Genomic DNA, 16613 nt, shown 5'->3' on the forward strand with positions numbered 1-16613 from the left:
CTGTTTGGAAGGCAGGGAAGGTCCCAGAGAGGCAGTGCTCCATCTCTATGGGACCGAGGGCGGCGGCGGCGGCGGCGGCTTGCGATGCCCCTGGGCGAGTACGCCTTCCTCAGGGCCGCCGGGAAGGGCAGCTACGGCGAAGTCAGCCTCGTCAGGCACCGCAGGGACCACAAGCAGGTCGCCAGGCCTCTCTCTTGTCTTCTGCTGTAGGAGGGGAAGACTCACCTGTCGTAGTCTCGTCGCGCCCCGGCTTTCCTTTACGGCAGGCACGGGCCTACTTCGACCCTCCAGAGGTTTTGGACTTCCATTCCCCTGAAGGGCCGAAGTTGGCCCATGCCTGCTCTATACTGATGGCAGAAAACCCTATCACATGATATCACATGGTATTGGGTAACTCCAACAGTATAATTTGGGGACCAAATATGGAGTATAATATCTTAATCCTTATCCCAGAAGAAATTAGCTGTTCTGAGTGCTGAAATCCCAGGGCCCCTCCACACAGCCCTATATCCCAGAATATCAAGGCAGGAAATCCCACATTATCTGAGTGTGGACTGGGGGCCCTTCCATACAACCCTCCTTAGGCGATCCCTCGTTGGACGAGTAAGATGGTCTTCCATTATGGATTTCCTTGTGGGTCCGTATGTGGCTGTGGAGCCCTATTCTTGACCCGCATCTTCTCCCACAGTGTGGGCACTGGTTTCCAGGTGGAAGGCGGTCCCTGTCGGGGTTGGCTTGACGCGCCTTCCTCCTGGCACGTTTCTCTCTTTCACCCTCCACTCATGCCTCCTCGAATTCTGCAGCACTGCTGGTCACAGCTGACCTCCAGCTGGAGCGCTCAAGGGCAAGGGCTTCTCAGTTCTCAGTGTCTATGCCAGAGATTTTAAGGTTGGCTTTGAGCCCATCTTTAAATCTCTTTTCCTGCTCACCAACGTTCCGTTTTCAGTTCTTAAGTTCAGAGTAGAGCAACTGCTTTGGGAGACGGTGGTCAGGCATCCGGACAACATGGCCGGTCCAGTGGAGTTGATGGCGGAGGACCATCGCTTCAATGCTGGTGGTCTTTGCTTCTTCCAGCACACTGACGTTTGTCCGCTTGTCTTCCCAAGAGATTTGCAGGATTTTCCGGAGGCAGCGCTGATGGAATCATTCCAGGAGTTGCATGTGACGTCTGTAGACAGTCCACATTTCGCAGGCATATAGCAGGGTTGGGAGGACAATAGCTTTATAGACAAGCACCTTGGTATCCCTACAGATGTCCCGGTCCTCAAACACTCTCTGCTTCATTCGGAAAAATGCTGCACTCGCAGAGCTCAGGCGGTGTTGTATTTCGGTGTCAATGTTGACTTTGGTGGAGAGGTGGCTGCCAAGGTAGCGGAAATGGTCAACATTTTCCCAGAACATCAAGGCAGAAAATCCCACAATATCTGCTTTGAACTGGGTTATCTGAGTCCACAGAGTCTCAACCTTAACTATGAGGAGACTCAAAGCAACTACCACTAAAAACTATCACAATGTATGAATTAAAACTTAATACAGATAAACATTAAAATAGAATTAAACATAGAAATATTAAAAACACATGGTTAAAAGCAATAAAACAATTAAACAAATCTATTAAAGTACATAAAGGTCATAACCAGCACTTTGAATTCTGACCAGAAACAGACTGGCAGCCGGAGAAGCTGTTGCAGCAGGCTACATAGGTTGTATTGAAATCAGATGAACTATAATTAATCACAACTAACTTAAACTGTGTTACCTGTGATGTTATATGAATCTAAAATTCTGTAGATTGAGGCCAGAATGAAGACAAATATTTCATTGGAATTACAATGGGCTCTTGGTATCTGCTTGGATTTGGTTCCAGGACCACCACCACTCTCGATTGATACCAAATTCATACTATATATAATGGCATAGAAAATGGCTTCTATTACATAAGGTGGCAAAATCAAAGATTGGTGGTTTTAAAAATATATATTTTCAAGCTGTGGATATTGAATCCATGGATATAGAGGGCCAACTGTAATTGCATTGTTGCAGAATAACCATGTGTCCTGATTTTTAGATTTCTTGAATATCACTTTTTGCTTACAGAGCTTTCCCCCTAATATCTCTCCAGTATGTTATCAAAAAGCTGAATCTTAAACATGCATCAAGGCGTGAGAGAAAAGCAGCAGAACAAGAGGCCCAGTTGCTGTCTCAGCTGAAGCATCCTAATATAGTCACTTACAGAGAGTCCTGGGAAGGTGAAGATGGTTTCCTGTACATTGTCATGGGCTTCTGTGAAGGAGGAGACCTGTATCACAAGCTGAAAGAACAGAAGGGACAACTTTTGCCAGAAAGTCAAGTGGTGGAGTGGTTTGTTCAGATTGCTATGGCATTGCAGGTAGCATACCTTGCATCTTCTACTTTAAAATGCCCTGTGTCTTTGAATTAAAATCATTTACTAGAATTATGGCATGATGGAAACAATTTTAGATTGTAATCCTAGCAATTTTGATGCTTTATCGTCCTGATATTATAATCTAGCAGAGAAATGTATGACTTTCCACAAGATCAACAACATGGATAATGGGTATAGTCTGTTCTCTTGAACAAATGTCTGTCCAATGCCTTTAAATTGTTCTGATCCATTTAGACAGATTCATTTGATGTGTTCTATCCTTCCCTTAAATGCAATATGCAGTAATAATGTGCATAGTGTTGAATATTGTCAACATAGTGACTATTACTTTGTGAAATATCTGTTTTGGTGATGTGCAGTTGTGCATGATGATGATTTCTTCATTATCCCATATAATTAAATGAGAGAGAAAAAAACATTTTACGTAAGCAATAATTCTGTGAGATAGAGATTTGTAAATGCTATTATCTTCTTTTTCAGTATTTGCATGAAAAGCATATTCTGCACAGAGATCTCAAAACTCAGAATGTTTTCCTGACTCGTTCAAATATAATCAAAGTGGGAGATCTGGGAATAGCTAGAGTACTGGAGAATCAGTATGACATGGCTAGTACTCTGATTGGCACTCCATACTATATGAGTCCTGAGTTGTTCTCTAACAAGCCTTACAATTACAAGGTAAAGTATTCTTTATATACTATCCAGTCTCAAAGTGTGTGCTTATCTGTATGTAATCAAAATAATATCATGTAATAACAACAGAGGTTCTCCTATGCTTGGGGAAACTTCCAAGGACCAGAATCTTGTAGTTTTAGCTGCAGACGCTGCCATGACTTTTCTGTGGTTTTTCAAATCATATTTTAAAATGTTTGCTTTGCTTTTGTTTTTACAGTCTGATGTTTGGGCTTTGGGCTGCTGTGCCTATGAATTGGTCACATTGAAGCACGCTTTTAATGCTAAAGACATGAATTCCTTAGTTTATCGAATTATTGAAGGGAAGGTAAATTTTCTATTTAATTTTTGCTTGGCAAATTTTGGGCCCTAATCCAAACTTCTTAGGGACTGAGAACACATGTTGAGCTTCACATGTACAACCACCAACTTCTTTTCTTCTCTGTTAGACAATTTTCTGTTGTCTAACAGTGTGCTGCTAGAATGTACATATGTAACTCCTGGCCACAGCCCTGAGATTCACATCTCTACCTGGGTTTTCTGTGGAGCTAGAGTATTATGGGAGACTGCTAAATTTATTGTTAATTTTTCAAAATTAAATATGATCAAGGTTGCTGTAATAAAACATTACCATATTCCAAAGAACAATACTGATCAAGTCATCTTCCTCATTGAAGTTGATAAAGAGTAGCTTTACATTGAAATGATGTCCAGTCTAATGACTGTGTAGTAGGTGAGGGAAATGCTTCAGGCTGTATCAGCTAGTTTGCTACATCTGTCACATACAGGCTGAATGGCATGCTCATATGAGGTCCTGAACATATAAAGTCCAATCTGCACAAGATAATCTGCCTGGTTCAGTTCTTCAGTGTCCAGATGGCAGTCTTCACACCACCATGCCTACGATCTTATATGTTTTTCAACATGTGTGTTGGGGTGCACTGATGGAGCACTAACTGCATTTGAAGGGAATATATTTGAAGAGGAAAGTATCATGTTAACAAATAAAAAAGACTAAAGTGTTGAGATCACAAATTTGATATGGACCACATGAGACAAATGAGGACTTGAACCTAGATCTCTTAAATTCTGATCTAATCAATATGCCAGAGTCAGATGTGTGCTGTATACAGTTCTAGCAATGCTTTTTGAGCTTTTCTGAATCTGACCACCCTCCCTGAAGAAATAGTTCCTTCAGAAAGGGAAACACAAGGCCTTCTGTGAGCATAAATAATACTATCATAAATGGGCACTTAAATTCCAATTTTAGATCCATTTTTTTTCTTTTAACAGCTTCCCCCAATGCCAAAAGATTACAGCATTCAGTTGAAAGAGCTCATAAGAACAATGCTTAGTAAAAAGCCAGAGGAGAGACCCAGTGTGAGAAGCATACTGAGGCAACCATACATCAAGCACCAGATTTCTCTGTTTTTGGAAGCTACAAAGGCGTAAGACACATTTAAATGAGCAATAATAATTTATACAGTCTTGATTGTCATTTTGGTGTATTTAGCTTCATAGAGTTTCATCAGCCATTATAACGTCCAGTTGTTCATATTGATGATTTCATTGTTTTCTCCTAGAAAAGTGATTCTCTAGAAAATGGAGACTGGCTTTTTGGTATTTAAAAAAGAAGACAAAAATAGATTTTGAAATAGCTGAATGGGAGATTTATTGTTGTAATGACAAGGACAGATTTTTATTAGATAGTAGTTCCATATGGAGCGGAGTTGTAAGTAATGGGTGGTGGTTCATGGGTGAGAATGGGGAGGTGGTGGGATAGGGGAAATAATACTTGTATTTTGATTGTAGATTTTTGAAGATTTTATGTTCCCTTTTCTTTATATATAGCAATAAAAATCTGTACAAAAAAGGTGAGGAGCTAAGATAATCTAATTTTAACAGAAAACAATAGTTCCCAAAAACCTCTTAATCTTTAAACATCTCAATGTTGCTTTCATCCTGAAGGAAAACATCAAAGAATCATAAGAAAATATCTCAACAGAATCCTCAGGCTTCTGCAGTGAAAGATGAATTGCAAATTGGAAATAAAATAGCCGAGAATCTTCCCATTGATCCTTCCAGAAAAGCTAAAGAGGTAATTTATATTTTATCTCTGTAGTCAGAATATAAGTGACCATAAAGTATCCATTACAACCCCTATATCCATGGGGAATACATTCCTGGATTTTGCAAGTATATGTGAGATTGCAAATAATAGCAAACCCCAGGCCCAGTGTGAAAATGAGAAAAGGAGAGAGGCAGGACCATTGCCCAGTTCCTCCAGTCTATCTTCGTTCCCTCTCCATTTTGCCAGTCATGAGACAAAGAGTCATGGGACATTGTACAGCATCCAGTTGAGTAGCAGCATCTTTCTTGACCACACTGGGCTTGCTGCCCTCTCTAGTTCGTGTTTGTTGGTTAAGAAAGAAATCAGACACTCCTTTCTTGGGTGAGTAAGAGAAGCATGGGAGAGGGGCACAAAACTGTGGTGGCGGCACCATGGGAAACTTCCTTGGGCAGGAGAAGCACATGGAACCTGGCTGCATGAAGCAATGCACCTCTTGGTGGTGAGTGTTCTAATGTGTGAGAACAAAAAGAAGGATGGCTGGTCAGTCAGCTGCTTGTTTGGTCAATATTCCCAACATGATTGGAGGCATGAGGAGCAGAGATCGAGTTGTCAGCCTGTCTTCCATTTGTTCTCACACATAAGAACGTGGTACACATGATCAAGAGCTTCCTACAGCTGGGTGTTCAATGTCTCCCTTTGTTGAGAAGACAGAAAAACAGTCCACCCTTTCCTATGTTATCCAATTATATATATATATAAAGAGAGAGAGAGAGAAGCTAATACAATCAATGAAAAAAAATTCAATACTCATTACTAAATCAGGAGGGAGGCGGTGGGGCAGCGGTGAATTATTTCTAAAGTGTTTCTAAAATATCGTAAGTGGTCCATATTGTAACTATAACGATATAATGAAAAGTTTTTATGAAAATTTTAAAAAATACAATAGCTGTCTCCTTGAATTTCTGTTTTCAATAATACAACATAACCAGGGCACCATTCTCCCCCAAGTTTCAGAAAGATTTGCACATCCACTGATTTTTAGGGAATGTTAACCAACATAAACTTACAGGTACTATTTCACTGAAAGACCCCAAGGGCCATCCAATCCAACACCCTTCTACTATGCAGGAAAAGCACAGTCAAAGCACTCTCAACAGATGCCCATCCAGCTTTTGAAATAATAATAATAATAATAATAATAATAATAATAGGAAACCTACCAGGTAAACTTTGTTGAGTTACTGCCTCTCAACCATGCCTACCTCACAGGGTTGATTCAATTCCCAACAGTCCTGTTTTATCTCAAAATCCCTGTAGAGCAAAATCCCTGTTTTTGACCAGGGACCACTTGACCAGGGATCACTCTCCAACATTAGTACCAAAAGGGTTATGAATCAGTTTTTGGTCAACTTTAGATTTGGTTTGGTTATTTGGTGTGCTAATTCAGAAAATCACATTGGCTAGATCACATCAGCTCTAGTTTCTGATACAGAACATATGCCATCCAGTAGTCGCCATCTGCTCACCCATAGAAAACCATATCTAATAATCTAGAACTGAGGTGGTAGCAGTAATCTTTCATGGGTAGTCAGCCTCTCCCCTCCTGACATCCCTGTTGCCTCGGCACTATAAAAGGGTTTCCTGAGACTAGTCGTTCTCATTGCCGTGTGGTTTTGAGGCAACAGTGTAACAATGGTGAGGCCGTGGACCATATTTTCATTCTTGCGGACCACTGCTGGCCCACAGATCACAGGTTGGGAACCACTGCTTTAGAGAATGAACACCAAAACTCTCAAGGAGAAATTTTGGGAAATGTAGTTTGGGAAGGCAAGGACACCTGTGCCAGCGAATTTAAAAAGCCCCGCCCTAAACTACATTTCTCAGAATTATCCTCACTTCTTGCATTAAAGCCTCGTTAGTGTGGTTTTTGCCTCTCTCTCTGGGCTGGTCATGTGCCGGAGGGGCTTCTTCCTTGCCCAGCAAACCAGCCAGGCATCCATCTATCCCTCCCTCCCCACCCTACATTCTGGCCTCACCATCCTCATCACGGCCTTTTGGGGGAAGCAAACCCAGCCCTTTTAGGGGAGAAGCGGCACTTGCAACAAAGACCTGGAGCCACTTATGAGACTTACATGACTCTTCTAAAATGTCATGTTTTTAATCTTTAGGGGTTTTTTTGCATGCGTCCCTTGCGTTTCTCAATATCACGCATTAGTACGAATTTTATGAAATAGATATGACAACCAAGGCACAAACTAAGTATTGCACAGACCGTGTGTGTGTGTGTGTGTGTGTGTGTATATATATATATATATATATATATATAGGCTGTACCTGTTTCAACTTACAAACAAATGCAGCAAATCTGCAGAATCTATCTTGTTTGTAACTGTGGGACTGCCTGTGTATTTCAGTTCTCCAAAAAAAAAAAAAAAAAAAAGTAGGAAAGGAGAGTGACCTGTCTTTCTTTTTCCAGTTTGGGCAAGGAAGTAATAATGTGGTGGGAGCTTTTTGTTTTGCTGGGTTCCTATTCCAGTATTTATCTGTGTACAAGTCGACCCAGGTTTTCAGGGGAGCTTTTTTGTCAATGTATGGCATATTTGGCTGATATAAGATATCTTGTGCTTACGTTGAAAATAAAGTTGTTGATGGAATCATTGGACTAGTTCTTGTGTATGTGTTTTCTACATTACAGAATGAAGAGAAACATGTAATCAATAATAAAACCTTTGAAGTTTCTTCTTCAGAAAAACTGGCTCCTGAACCTGAAAAAAGTGGAAGCAAAAATGGTTTGAACAATACAGATGTATCTATAGCAACCATGAGCAAAGTGGACATAATTATAATTCCAGTGGAAAAAAAGAACTGTAAAAGCGAACATTCAATGGAGGAGAAAGAATCCAGCCATTCAAACCCTTCCGCTAAAACAGAGTGTGAAACTGCAATAACTGATCCACACTCAAAGGAAGAACAGTTGCAGAAGGACAGAAAGCCGTGTCTTACATTGGAAAATGTAGGCAACAAGGAAACGGTGGATGTTGTCGCAGATGAGGAAGATGACACTGTGAAACTTCTGCAGCCTGTTTCCAAAGCCCAAAACACAAATGATGGAGTAAATATTTTCTTACTAAATCTTGAACTAGAAACATACTTGCACCTAAAAACGTAAAGGGGGACACAAATGTATTCTTGAGATTCGCTAATTGTGGTATTTTAAGTTTTCTTTTGGTTACAGTAGTTCTAGCAATTGTTTTCTTATATACCTGCTGTCCAAAAATCATAGAATCATAGAGTTGGAAGAGACCTTGTGGGCCATCCAGGCCAACCCCCTGCCAAAATACTTACTTGCCTCAGTAATTATGTAATGTTTTTGGCTATAATCTACAGAGCTATTAAATGCTATCTAGAGGAATATACATTCCCTAATTTAGTCTCATTTTTAATGTTAAGTAACAAATTATCTATGAAAGCTGCTTTTGTTAGCCAAATGTTTTTCCTACATTTTACAAAAATTAGCTAATTTAATACATTTAATTTAAAACTATAGTGATATAAATCATATAGGGGTTAATCATGTCTTTATACATTGTATATAATACTTACATTGGTGGTGATTTGTGTGTGTATGTGTGTGTGTATATATATATATACTGTATGGTTTGTGTAGCATTATGAATTGTTGCATAGGTGACATGGCCATTTCGTGGCCTATAAATCAGAAAATTCTTTGTTCAAATCTTGGGCGCTATAAGTAGTTGAGAGGAACTTCAGATTTTTTTTACATTGTATTTTGAAAGAGTTTCAAGTTGAACATGATTTTGTTATAGGCTGTTGACTGCATAATGCATAGTCTTGTTTATGACAATGATAAGGAGTGATCATTACGAACATTTGATAATGTATAAATTCATAGAATCGTATAGAATAGACTACAGATTTAAACATAGCTATTGTGTCTTAACCTTTTCTTCTCCAAGCTAAACATACCCAGCTCCCTGAACCACTCCTTCCAGGGTAGAATCTTTCTTGATGTGGAATCTGGAAGCCGTACATTTAGTCTGGAAGCATTGTATCCAAACACTGTGTTGTATTTATTCTAGGATGAAAGATCCTGTGAAAATCCAGACAAAGCTCAAGATATAATTCAGAAGGAAAGCACTCCTTGTTTTCAACCTCAAGGATCAGTTCATGAACCTTCCCTGTCTCGGCAGGAATGGCAGAAAAAAAGAGAGCAGTTCGAGGCCTGTTCAGATAATGTAAAAATATTTTAATATTTTTCTTTTATTTGCAGTAACTGCATATATGGTATTTTACACCTGGTTTCATCTTGTGTTTTAAAAGCATGTACATGTTGCTCCAAATATGTTGCTCTTTCAAAGGAAAAAAGAGATGTTATAGTAAAGTTGCCTAAACACTTGGTTGATTTGCATTGATAATAGAAGATGATTCTTAATGTATTTCTTATAATATATTCAACATGGAGCTCAAATAGCTCTTTATTTGTGTAACAATAGGGACTAAGAAATCCTTACATCTAGCATTGAAGGAAACTTAAAGGTAGCTTTTTGACAGAAGAAGCAATCTTTTAACAAAAGTTTGATTTCTTCCTTTAAGAATCCTCGAAGACTGCCTTCTCCTCCTAAGGTGAATTCAAAGAAAAGAGAAAACAATGCAGACAAGCAGAATGCTTCAGTTGCAAGACCTATAAACAGATCAAAAAGCATTGATGGAGCAGTTGCTACTAAGGTTTGTTCTGGACATCTTTAGAGTTTAATCATCTGTTCTGCTTCTTTGAAGTTTCTTGATTGCTTGACTTGTGTTAGCAAAGCTTTGTAGATTTGCTTATTACGGGTTTGGCTTTATTTTTTCAGTTGATATCTGGTAGTGGTATGCATTGTGAGCCTTTTTGCTTGTCAGCAGAAAGAAAAGTAGTGAGTTATTAAGAATCTTGGAAAGTTTTTAGTTTTGGTCATGTGCCCTTGTATAAAGTACCTTCTGGCTAAATATGACAGATTACAAAGCCACAGGCTTTATTGCTGATATTGTCTCGGAACACCTTCCCTAAAGAAATAAAAACAACTCCCACCCTCCTCTCCTTTGTGAGTCTTCTAAAAACGCACCTATGCACTTTAGCGTATGGAGAGGAGGAGGACTAGGACACTTACAATGCTGGCTAACCGACATGTATTATATGGCTGTTATGAGACATCTTAAACGAAGCACCATTGTAACCATTTTTACTGTAATGTCTTTTAACTTGCTTTTAGGGTACACATTGAAAAGTTAACTTATGTTTTAGTTTTATGTCTTAGGGGATTGTCCTTGTTTTTATTTAATTTTATTTTGATTTGCTTTTATTTTTATTTTTATTTTATTTTATTTCAATGTTTAATGCCTTTGATGTAGTTTACTTTACATTACCCTGTATTATTTTGATGTGTTTATACCCATTTTGAGACATTGAATGTTTGCCTTTCTGTGTGTAAACTGCCCTGAGTTCCTCTGCGGAGAGAGGGCGGTCTAGAAATAAAGATGATGATGATTATGATGGTAATGATGATGATTTAACTGACACAAAAACACAGTATGTCACAGCAAACGAGATATATATGCTGGATTTCATTTATTATTATTATTATTATTATTATTATTATTATTATTATTTTGTCTTTCTTTATGTTATTTTAAAGGATCGTCCATTATCCGCACGGGAGAGGAGAAGGCTAAAGCAATCCCAAGAAGACAAACTTCCTTCAGGTAACTGGTTTATTTGTCCCGTCTTCTTTTCTTAATATATGGTGTTACTTCATACACTATATACTCAGGGATAAATCTAGGAATTTTAGTCAAAAATTCAACTCCAAAAAGGGTCAAGTTATCCATGGGTCAGTGAATATTCTGCCTTATCAAAAATGAAACGACTGCCTTCTCTGAGTAGAGGATCTAAGGTCAAGAGTGTAGTCCACCCTGGAAGAACCTGAAAGAAGCACTGGTTCCCTTTGTTCTCTCTGCTCTGACACCATTTCTGACCTTATTAAATGCCTGGCTGGAGAAGTAGTGGTGCCCAGAGTTGGCCGGATTAGTCAAGATTTTTCAGATAGCTTGATACTGGTGTGATAATATGTTTGAATAGGCAAAATGAGAATAAATTATGCATACTTTTAATTTATTCCTTTCTAGGTCTTCCTATCAGACGAGCATCTCACAGTATATCAATAGAAACAAAATCTTCACAGGAAGATTGTCATGATCATATGGCTCAAATTCCGTTAGAATCCAAGGTATGCAAAATAATGTTTGAAACTTGTGAAAGCAAGCAACTTTTATTGTTGCAAAAAGTAAACGTGGAATTAGCTGCCTTTGTCTCAATGATAGAAAAAACTTGTGCAAAAATACTGGCACTATGCTGAGGTATGTAAATGTGACTTGAGGCAGTTCTATAGAATCTGCAGATAAAAAATATGATTCAAGGGAACTAAAGGAGAAAAGTCCACTGGTTAGTATTGTGCTGGTAGGCTTAAATACCCTAAAGGCACCACATTGTGTCTGACCTTGGAAGCTAAGCAGGAATAGTACTGTATGAGAGACTGCCAGTTAATACCAGGTGCTATTGACCATATTTCAAAGGAAGGTACTGGCAAAACCTAATAAAACTATGAAATGCATGGATTCCCAAAAATCTACAGGTGACTTGAAGTCACATACACATTACGGAATTAAAATGTGTATCTATGCACATAAGAAACCTTTTGTATTGTCATGTTTCAACAGAATTTTTCAAAAGAATTTTCCAAATGCTGCTTTCTGAAAATGCAGCCATAACTGGGTCAAATTTGTAGGCTGCCCCTTCAATACAAAATAACAGCATTGCCTAAAAATGACTATTTATTTGAATTATGTTCAAGAACTGTTCTGATGAGCTACATCTTATATTTTATCTATATTTACATCTGTTGAAAGTACCTGGTTGTTTTCTTCAACAGAAAAAGACCTTATCTAAATGCTCTACTGAAGATGAACTAAGCTCTTCTACCAGCTCTACAGAGAGGTCTGATGGAGATTGTAAAGAAGGGTAAACATTCCTGTCTTGTGTCATGGGAGTGAATTTATATGTCTTCCTAGCTTGGTTATGACATCATTTTATCCTGGTTCAATCTCTACTAAAAGATTCTGCCCATATCTAGTTTCAACAAAAAAAATTACATTTTCTTAAAATTTTATATTTTAAAAACATGCTCTTAGATCAATGGTTATTTACCACAAACACCCATTTTTCTAACATACAGAGGAACAAGTCATGGATTACTGTATATACTCGAGTATAAGCTGCCCCGAATATAAACTGAGGCACCTAATTTTACCACAAAAAATGGGAAACGTATTGACTCGAGTACATATAAGCTGATGGTGGGAAATGCAGCAGCTACTGGTAAATTTCAAAATAAAAAATTCATTAATTGAGGCATCGGTAGGTTAAATGTTTTGGAATATTTACATAAATAGATAATTTAATCCAACTCTGATTAAATAGTCTACCGTATACCATGCAGCTGTGGACAAGTCTACATAGGGACCATCAAACGCAGCGCCCAGACACGCATCAAGGAACATGAAAGGCACTGCAGACTACTTCAACCAGAGAAGTCAGCCATAGCAGAGCACCTGATGAACCAGCCTGGACACAGCATATTATTTGAGAACACAGAAATGCTGGACCACACCAACAACCACCATGTCAGACTACACAGAGAAGCCATTGAAATCCACAAGCATGTGGACAATTTCAACAGAAAGGAAGAGACCATGAAAATGAACAAAATCTGGCTACCAGTATTAAAAAACTCTAAAATTACAACAGCAAAACAACAGAGAGGAAACAATCAGGCACAGATTAACACCTCCCAGCAAGAGATTTTCCCAGGCTCAGGCAGGCCCTCAAATGCTAATGAAGGTGATCAGCTGAAACATTCATACCTAACTGCAGCAGGGAAGAGCTCCTTGCCCCACCCCAGCCATTCCACAGATATATAAACCCATTGTCCTAATTCCAACAGACCTCACTACCTCTAAGGATGCTTGCCATAGATGCAGGCGAAACGTCAGGAGAAATGCCTCTAGAACATGGCTCTATAGCCCGAAAAAACCCACAAGAACCTAGTGATTCCAGCCATGAAAGTCTTCGACAATACATTCTTCAATATAAATGTGCTTATGTATCCTTCCAATAATAATGAGAGTAAAATAATAAATGTAATAAAAATATCATAGTCAAATAATAAATAACCTTGACTCAAGCATAAGCTGGGCTAAAAAAAGGCTGAAAAACTTGGCTTATACTCAAGTATATAGGGTATATAGAAGTGTTTATGAACAAAGAAACAAGTGTGCAAAAGTAAGCATGATTACATCAGGTGCAGGCAGCTGCCAAAAATGCTAATTAATATTAGTAACAACAACGACCTATGAGAAAAATCAACTATATCTATGGAAAAAGCCCTTTTGTTTGGTATTTTAAATAGTAAAGTGGGCTTGCAGCTGATTTTAAAAGGATATATTTTTTCCTTTGGCAAAAGCCTAGAATTTGGAGGGTTCACAAACTCAGGCTTGGAGATGTTTATGTAAAGGAAAAGGCTAAAAAAAATCTAGACAAAGAAAACTTCTTGAAATTAAAATTGTCATTAAAAAGTGACACTAAGAGTGCTCATTGTTGTAAAAAATGGACACTCATTTATAGTCGTTGATTAAATCTTTAGCTCACCACTCTCCTTCACATTTTGTTGGCCATCTCAACTTTTTTTCTATTTCCACTTCATCTTAGGTACCCCTATGGACAGTTTGGGAGCCCTCCATTTTAGAATAATATAATATGTCTTCCTATATAAATGTCTCATTGGTTCCATTCACTTTACAAAAATCCTAGGCCCAGTACATAGAATCTGTAATGTATCTTTGCCTCTTCCAACTCCAGTTCTGCAGAAACACTTCAGAGGACAGTCCCTCCATACATGACTGTGTGGCAGCCAGTTTGCTTGATTATTTGTTCCTTGTATTTATTCTACAGCAGGAGGATGAAGTGAGAAAGCTCTTCTAAACAGTACGGTCTAAGCCATAGGCTAATAGAGCTCTGTATATTACGTGCTAAGTAGATCATTTGCTTTATTAATATCAAATTATGAACTAAGGGTGAGATTTAAGCCATCATGTTATTCCTTTGCAGAAAAACAAATGAGATGAATGACTTAGTACAACTGATGACGCAAACACTGAAAATGGATAATAAAGAGAATGGTTCACAATCTGCAATACCAGAATCACAATTTAGGGTTAATAGAAAGTACCGGGACACCTTGATTTTACATGGTAAAGCTTCAGAAGAACCAGATGATTTTCCATTTCAGGAACTTCCTTCAGGTATGTGTGATATTTCAAAGCAGTGATACCCAAGTTACGACTTTGTACCAGACCTACACAACTTGTGGCCCTCTGGGTGTTTTGGACTTCAGCTCCCAGAATTCCTGACCATTAGATAAGCTGGCTAGGGCTTCTGGGGGCTGGAGTCTCAAATACCTAGAAAGCCACAGTTGTACAGGCCTGGCTCTGTGCCATTAAAGGGTAAGGATAGTGATCTTGTTAAGCTCTTGTTCTTTTTTTAAAGGAAGAGAAGGGCAGTGTGTCTCTCAAGCACAGAAGCAGTCTTGCTCCTCTCACTATTTTAAAATGAAAAATGTAATAGCAAGACAACAAACTCCCCAACTTAATTTTGTGATAATACTAGTGCTTGACATAGGCAAGTGATTAGTACTAGGTAATTAAGACTACAGTCTGCAAAATGTAGTCGAGAAATGCCCTTGGCAGAAATATTGATCAGAACTAAAATGAAATGGGAAGTGGTCCATGATGACTCTTACCAAGATAATGTATCTGAATTGCTGAAAAGCTAAACACAAGAGCTCAAATTATCTTAACAATGATTACACTTTTACCCCCTAGATGTTCTGTCTGGACCTGAAAAGATTAGGAGACTGGTTGAAATTCTGAGAGCAGATGTAGTTCAAGGACTTGGAGTGACTTTGCTAGAGAAGGTGTTTGATGTCCTGGAGGAAGATGATGAACGTAAGAGAGAGGTATGTAGTTCTTCCTTCCGCAATCTGGCAGTTCTTCTTCACAATGCTATATAATGTGACTGGAATCTGCATTTTCAAACATCTGGAGGTTCAGCTATTGAACACCTGAAAAGTCATACCATCCCCATCCCCCTCCTTATTACAGGCAGTGTAGTATCTGAAAGATAGGAAATTTGAGATTCAGTACAACAGATGCCAATTTTTTGAACATCCGGTTTGGGAATTTCTTAAGACTCAGCAAGCACCAGCTTCCTTGCATGTTTCCAGATAGCTTTACTAATTGTGGAAAAAATAATGCACTTCAGAATTTTAAAGCAAGCTCCTCCTAGTTCACTTGACTGAAATAGAGCAATTAGTCATATGGTAACTATTTTTTTCTTAATTCTCAAATACTTATTTCCTTGCACTTTGGATTAGAACCAATATTTAAAATTATATTATGCTATGTACTCTTTTTGATTAATCCTGAGAACGCTTAACTCTGAAGTCACAGCCATATTGAAGAATTGCTGTAATTCTAACTGTGTGTTTGAGAAATACGTACAGGCTGGTTTTGGGATATTCTATCTTAATGGTCTGATCAACTTCAAAATCAGACATATTTAAATCTATTGAGGTTCAATGGTTTTATATGTGTTTATGTGTAATTGTAGTTTATGGCCAATAGTCACTTGTGCAGTTGACCTTTCTCCTCCCAGCCTCCCTTATTTCCTCCAAATCTGCTCCAGAGGATTCATGAACTATGCAGAGCAGAGCAGACAAGGGAGAAGAGGGTCCTGCTTCACTGTGAGATCATTCCACTACCAGGCTTGTTTTTGCTCTAATTGATTCACTTGCTAGAAGTTATGTCTTGAATTACAAGGTATCTGATCTTCAAAAATATTTTTAACAGCTAAAACTGCGGGAGATCATGGGAGACAAGTACCCTTCTTACAGCATGAAGGCCCGTCATTTAAAGTTCTTGGAAGAAAATGTGAAGCTTTAAGATATACCTCATTAGAGTCACTCCTTGAAGGAAAGAACTAAACGTTGTTCCTTTATTTGTAGCTGACTTGACTGTTTATAGACATTGATACCTGGGGTAGTTCTTGCTGTACAGTTTTTTTTTTTTAAAAAAAATGTAGATGTTATTTTGTTTATAAATGACAATGTATACGTTAAAATTATATTTGGGTTTTTAAATACAAGTTATAGATAGCCTTTCTGTAACTGTTTCATTTTCTTCTGTCTTACATTGTTTCTTTAAATCTCAAACCTTTATTAAGATTGCAATCTTGCACACAGTCACAAACAACTAATTCCACTACATCTTACTGATTTGTATAGTGAACCGGATGGA

The 16613-nt window shown here is 38.3% G+C and overlaps 1 protein-coding gene across 1 annotated transcript; it reads left to right on the forward strand.

The window, feature by feature from the left end:
- On the forward strand, positions 1-16474 carry NEK4 (NIMA related kinase 4). Its single transcript, XM_060765878.2, has 15 exons — positions 1-177; positions 2123-2389; positions 2888-3085; positions 3300-3407; positions 4373-4527; positions 5048-5177; positions 7846-8262; positions 9251-9406; positions 9765-9896; positions 10841-10907; positions 11331-11431; positions 12134-12222; positions 14368-14561; positions 15141-15274; positions 16167-16474. The coding sequence occupies exons 1-15, from the start codon at positions 85-87 to the stop codon at positions 16257-16259; spliced, it is 2334 nt and encodes a 777-aa protein (XP_060621861.2). The 5' UTR covers positions 1-84; the 3' UTR covers positions 16260-16474.
- The last annotated feature ends 139 nt before the right edge of the window (positions 16475-16613 follow it).

The sequence above is a fragment of the Anolis sagrei genome, chromosome 2 (genome assembly GCF_037176765.1).
Source record: "Anolis sagrei isolate rAnoSag1 chromosome 2, rAnoSag1.mat, whole genome shotgun sequence".
Taxonomy (NCBI): Eukaryota; Metazoa; Chordata; class Lepidosauria; order Squamata; family Dactyloidae; genus Anolis; species Anolis sagrei.